Source organism: Adiantum capillus-veneris, chromosome 2 (genome assembly GCF_014529385.1).
Source record: "Adiantum capillus-veneris isolate H3 chromosome 2, ASM1452938v2, whole genome shotgun sequence".
Classification (NCBI taxonomy): domain Eukaryota; kingdom Viridiplantae; phylum Streptophyta; class Polypodiopsida; order Polypodiales; family Pteridaceae; genus Adiantum; species Adiantum capillus-veneris.
Window position 1 is genome coordinate 80,928,563 of NC_140932.1, and position 5,960 is coordinate 80,934,522.

The 5,960-nt window shown below is 41.4% G+C and overlaps 1 protein-coding gene across 1 annotated transcript; it reads right to left on the reverse strand.

The window, feature by feature from the left end:
* Positions 1-2,918: 2,918 nt before the first annotated feature.
* On the reverse strand, positions 2,919-3,758 carry LOC147463063 (uncharacterized). Its single transcript, XM_086495342.1, has 2 exons — positions 3,663-3,758; positions 2,919-3,485 (listed from the first exon to the last, which is right to left on the reverse strand). Exons 1-2 carry the CDS (start codon positions 3,756-3,758, stop codon positions 2,919-2,921), a joined length of 663 nt encoding a protein of 220 aa, XP_086351468.1.
* Positions 3,759-5,960: the final 2,202 nt, after the last annotated feature.

Sequence of the window (5,960 nt, forward strand, 5' to 3'; positions counted from 1 at the left end):
TCTTCATCTTCATCATTCCCGTGTTACAGAACAACATTTCGCCCCAACAAGGCGTCCAAAAATGAGAGTAGTTACAAGCCAAAAGTCGCATCCCTTAAAACATGCCTTTTAAAGTTTCAGACATCAATCAGAACTCTAATTAGTCCATCAGTTCCCTGAATGCATCCTGATCACTACCTGACAGTTTATTGATCGCCCATTACATAAATATCCTTCTTTACTAACTTAACTAGGTAACTTGTGGTCAAGGTCCCCCCTTTTACACCTGGCACACCCGGTGACATCAAAAAGTTACTTTTTGAGGACCTGAACCCACAGTTCCCTTGACTCTTTGCACTGCATCTTCATCCACTTTTCTTAGCAATGTCTGCTAAGAACTTCTGGGTAGTCATCTCAGATTCCTTCACTATAATCTGCAACTTATTGTCAGCACACTCTGCAACAGCACTTTCATTTACTCCCTCCTCAGATACTTGATCCTCAAAGTTAAGTTTTGTTGGTTGAAAATCCTGCTTGACTGGATTGTCAGGATCAGTCTCCTCTTCAGGGCTCTGAACACTTTCCTCAGCAACATCTTCAGCACTCTTCAGCTCCTCTGCACAGGTCTGCTCAATCCCTGCAAAAAAAACATTTAAATTTTTATTGTCAGGGGTTGTCTCCATCTCCTCACAGGGCTCCTCCTTATCCTCTTGCAGTGCTCAATCCCTGCAAACAAAACATTTAAATTTTTATTGTCAGTGGTTGTCTCCATCTCCTCACAGGGCTCCTCCTTATCCTCTTGCACTTTGAAATCTTCAGTGCTCTGATCAGCTTCCAACTGTTTCTTCAACAACAGATTATATTTTTCTTGCAAATCAGTATACTGAGTCTGCAGTACATATACTCCTCTTTGTTTTCCTCTTCAGCAAACTCTTTATAGGGCTTAGAAGACACCTCCAACAGTTTTTCCTTCATTTCAGCCCATATAGGTTCCAAATGCTTCTGCAGCTCCATCTTCATGGTGTTAACATCTGTCCCTGACATAAAACAACCTTCAATTTCCAGCTCATCCTTTGCACACTCCTTAATCTTCTTTTCCACCTCTTTGCATGCTAAGACTCTATCAAGTAAAACTTTATTTTCTGCTTCCAATGTCACATTCATAGTGGACAACACTTCAAGTTGTTGATGGAATATACTGTCCCATTCCATCATCCATTCTTTATATATCCTTGCACTGCTCTCCCTTCTATAAATCTGTTCACTGTAGAAGTTCACTTGCTTGAGAGCACACTCCAAGTCAGACTCTATGGATCTCAACTTTGCTTCTGCTCCTGAAATTTGCTGTTATACACCATCAAAATTGGAGCAACCACTAACATCTTCTTCAACAATTCAAAAGCTCTCTGTTGATCAGGACCCCAACTGAATACTGCATCCTTCCTTGTTAATTGTGTAAGAGGAACACACACATAAGCCAAATACCTGAGAAATCGGTTCTGCCACTTGACTTGCCCCAAGAATCTCATTAACTGCTTCAAATTTTTAGGAACTGGTGCCTTCAGGATAACTTCCACCTTCCTGGGATCAATTGCTATCCCTTCTTTTGAAACAATGTGTCCCAAAAGAATTCCAGAACCAACAGCAAATGCACATTTCTCAGGGTTAAGAGAAAGAGGAGCTTCTCTACATTTCTCCAAACAAAGCCTCAAATGCTTCAAATGATCCTCTTTTTTGCCAAAAACATTGAAATCATCCAGAAATACATTCATAAAAGTTGTCAGGAAGGGTGCAAATACAGCCTGGACTCACTTCTGAAAGCTAGGTGAAGCATTCTTCAAAACAAACCCCATCACATTATAAGCAAAAACTCCCCATTCAGTAATAAATGTTGTCTTGTCCCTGTCTTCAGGCACCATACGGATCTGATTGTAGCCATTGAAGCCATCCAAAAAACTATACATCTCATGTCCAGCCTGAATCCAACATTGTATCGTAGTAAGGTAACGAAAAAGAATCTGTAATTGTTGCAGCATTCAATTTTCTCCAATCTACACAAACTCTGATCTTGCCATTCTTTTTCGAGACAACCACAATAGGAGATAACCATGTCACTTTGTCAACTGGATATATGAATCCCACAGCAAGTAGCTTATCTATCTCCTCCTTCACTTGTTTTGCATAAGTCGGATTCAAACGATACCGCTGCTGAATAATGGGTACTGCATCAGCCTTGAGATTGATTTTATGCTCACAAAATGTTGGATCAACTCCCTTCAGATCACTGTAATGCCATGCAAAAACATCCTTGTATTCCGCCAATAAAACTTGCAGTTGACTGTGGAAATCCTGATCCAAATTCACACTCACTCTGATTATTTTTGGATCCATTTCTGTACCAAGATTCATGTCTTCCAAATCATCTTGCTTTACCCTTGAACTTTGGGACAAATAATGCTCAAAATCCTTTTCAGCTTTCATTTCTGCCTGTTTTTGCTGCTCTTCCAGCTTCAAGGCAGTATCCACCTTCTGACTGCTATCTGATTTCTTTCTGATTTTAACCTGTGGATCCTTGACATACTGCTCTGCAATATGCTGCACATCCACCTCAAAGATTGGAATAACTGATGCATTAATCCTCAAAAACTCCTGCTCTTCATCTTCCTCCACTTCAGTTGCCATATTAATACTCTCTGCATGTAACGGTCTGTAATTAGGTGGTAAAACTTCACTAGCCACCATCTTCATTCGAACTTTCTTCTTTCCTTGCTTTAACACAATGCTATCAGCTCCCCAATGTTGCTTCACTTTGGCCGCCCTTAGCCAAGGTCATCCTAGAATCATAGGATAGCTTTGAGTCGATGCCTCCAACCTAAGCACCACAAAATTAACAGGGAATTGAAGACCTCCTATCTCAATTCGTTTATTTCGAACAATTCCTAAGGGCTGAACTCTCTGCTGATCTGCCATCTTGACTTGAAAAGGAGCGGGTCCCATTTCACAATTCCAAGTTGCTTGCAAGTAGCTTCAGGTAGCACATTTACTCCTAATCCTCCATCAACAAGTACTCCAGACATAAAACATTGCTCCATAGTCACACCAATCATTGGCACTTTATAATCCACATCAACAGGTTCATTAGAGATAACTTCAGCCTCTCGACTCAAAACTTCTTCTCCCCAAGCTTTCTTCTGCTCCATAGAGAATCCATACTCTTGAGCTAGCCTTTGCATAAACTGATGGGCAGAATTGGGAACCAAGCTTAATATTTGCCTCAAGCTCAGTTGATTTGGAGCATCCATTAAAGTTTCAAAGAATTCATATGTCAAAGTAATCGTCGCCTTTGCAGGTACAGATTGGCTTTGTTCAGGTGCTTGACAAGAACCTGAATGTTGTCCAATCATATCTGTTTTCTGAACCGTGTCCGCTTGCTTCTGGACCTTGGGACCACCTTGTTTTTGTTGTACCCTATTAATTTCTTTCATCACTCCTTTTCTTACTTGATCCTGTTCTCCCCAATTAATAGGGTATTTTTCCTTTCCTTTCTCACTCTGCTTTGTTGTCTCTCCTTTTACTCCCGATCTTGTCACCACCATTGACTCAGGTGCTTTATCCTTTTGGTCTGTATTATTTGCATTCACACACTTTGTACAGTCACATTGAAAATGATGAACATCATATACCTGACCTTCCCGTGGAATTTCTTCTTGCAGATTGCTATCAGAACTCCGTTCAGGTATTTCTTCATTCATCCATTTCTTTGATGTCCCCACATCCATTTCCTCCAAAATCACTACATTCAGCTGCCCAGGAGGTTGTTGTGAAGGCTCCGCTTTATTGGGGTATCGAATAATTGGAATACCTCTTTCGGTACGATGTTTGCACCACAAAGAGCAATCAAGACCCTGTCTGTGCCCTGAAACTCCACAATAAGTACATGGGGAATTTGCATCAGTTGCCTGAAAATTCTGATTTCCCTGATTCATCCAACCACGTTGGTTTCTAAATCTTTGGTTTTGTCCTCTATTATTCCAATTCTTGAAATTAACTGGCCTTGGTTGATTGCCACCTGTGCCCACTTCATTCACTGCCGGTGCTTGCATTTTTTGCTTCACATGCTCGGGTATCCGTCCTCTAAAATTAGGGTTATACCAACACCTATCATCCGAATGTCCAAATATCTGACAAATTGTACAATAAGGCCTTTCTAGCATCCCCAACTTTGTCAAACCCATAGTTTTCAATTGGGCAGAAATCCGTCGATCAATTTCATCTTGTTCAGCATCAACTTTGTCCTTTCATTTTCTTTTCTTTGCTTTATCTTTCTCCTCCTTGGAGTCCTTCTTCTTTTTCTTACTCTTCTTCTTTTTCTTCTTTGGCTCTGACCAATCATTGTCCTCATCATCAGAATCCTGTTCTGATTCTGACTCATCATCATCAGAGGAGTCATCAGTCTCATCCTCTTCCTGATCACTGTCCGAATCTGAATCATCCTTCTTGGATGTCTTCTTTTTCTTATCTAGACTTTCGTATCTCCGCTCTGCTCGAGTAGCTGCTTCTACCAACTCATTAAAGTCAGTTGTCGCTGCAATTACTCCTCATCCTGCCACCGAACTTCTTAGTTCAGAATTCAGTCGACGACAGAAATAATCACCCATCTGTTCCCAAGATGGTCTCTGAGCAGGAAGAAGTCGATTGTTTAAATTTCTGAATTTCTGAGCATAGTCTTCCACTAATAATTTTTTCTGCTTCATCTTTCTTATCTTAATCAGGACATCTTCAGGTGTCTTCTCGGTTCTGAATCGTGTCAGGAACCTGTTCTGCAGAGTTGCATAATCCGCAAATGCATTGATTCCATACTGCATAAACCACGTCATGGCCTTCCCTTCAAGGGTAGCAGCAAAATGCTCTTTTTTGGTATCATCACTGTGAAGTAACTCATACCCACTTGCTCTCCATCTTTGCTCAAACTGTCCAACGTGGCTGTCAGCATCCTGCTTGGATTTTCCGTTGAATTTAGCCGCCCCAATTCTTGGGTGTTGTGGTTGTTGAGCCATTGGGATCTGTGTTGGTACTTGTAGTTGATTAATTTGTCGCAATGGATCAAATGCTAACAAAGTTCATCCTTTGGGGAATAATTGCCTTCTTGGTCGTAGTGCTTGACTGAAAGCCAATGCCCCAACAAATCGATGTAAAGGTGCTAAATCAGAGACCTCCTTTGGAATTTCATCAAGGTCCTCGGTGCCTCCTGAAGGTGTACCAACCAGGCTGTCAGGGGTGGGTATTTCCTCTTCCTCCTGATCTTCACCTGTGTCTTCTTCTTCAGCGGCTTCCCTGGCCTGAGTATTTTGTCTTCGCGAATGTGTCCAATACGAATATTCTGGGGGCGTTGGACTGCTTTCTTTACTAGTCATCCATCAATTGCTTCTTAACACTTTTTCAGTCGCCTGATAACAATCTTCCCCCAAATCTCATGATATTCTTTCACCAACTGTGGGTCTAAATAACTCTAGCGTAATGGCATTCTGCAGCCTCCAAAAGGTACCAAAAACTCAAGATAACGCTGAACTTTCAAACGAATAACCTGCTGCAATTCTGTCGGCAGTTTCCTGTAATATTCCTGCAGGAAGACATTGTTGTACTCCTCCTGTGCCTCCTCTGACATCCGCCAGTTTCGAAACTGATGCAGCAAGTCGCCCTGTTCGCTCTCTGACATGCCTCAGCGTCCCATTTGTGCACCACGAACAAGGTTTAACCTACGCTTCTTGCAGAAACACTGTTTGGGTACAATACTTCAATGCAAGGTTTTGCAGGATTGCCAAGTGTTATAGGGGTTATCTAAAAGCATTGCAATTACATTCTTCACCCACAACATCCATGAAACATGAAGATAACCTCCATAACAATGTTCAAAACGCTTTCAGACTCATTCAGAATGTAAACAGAATTACAGGTAACACACAGGAAACATTCAGGGCATT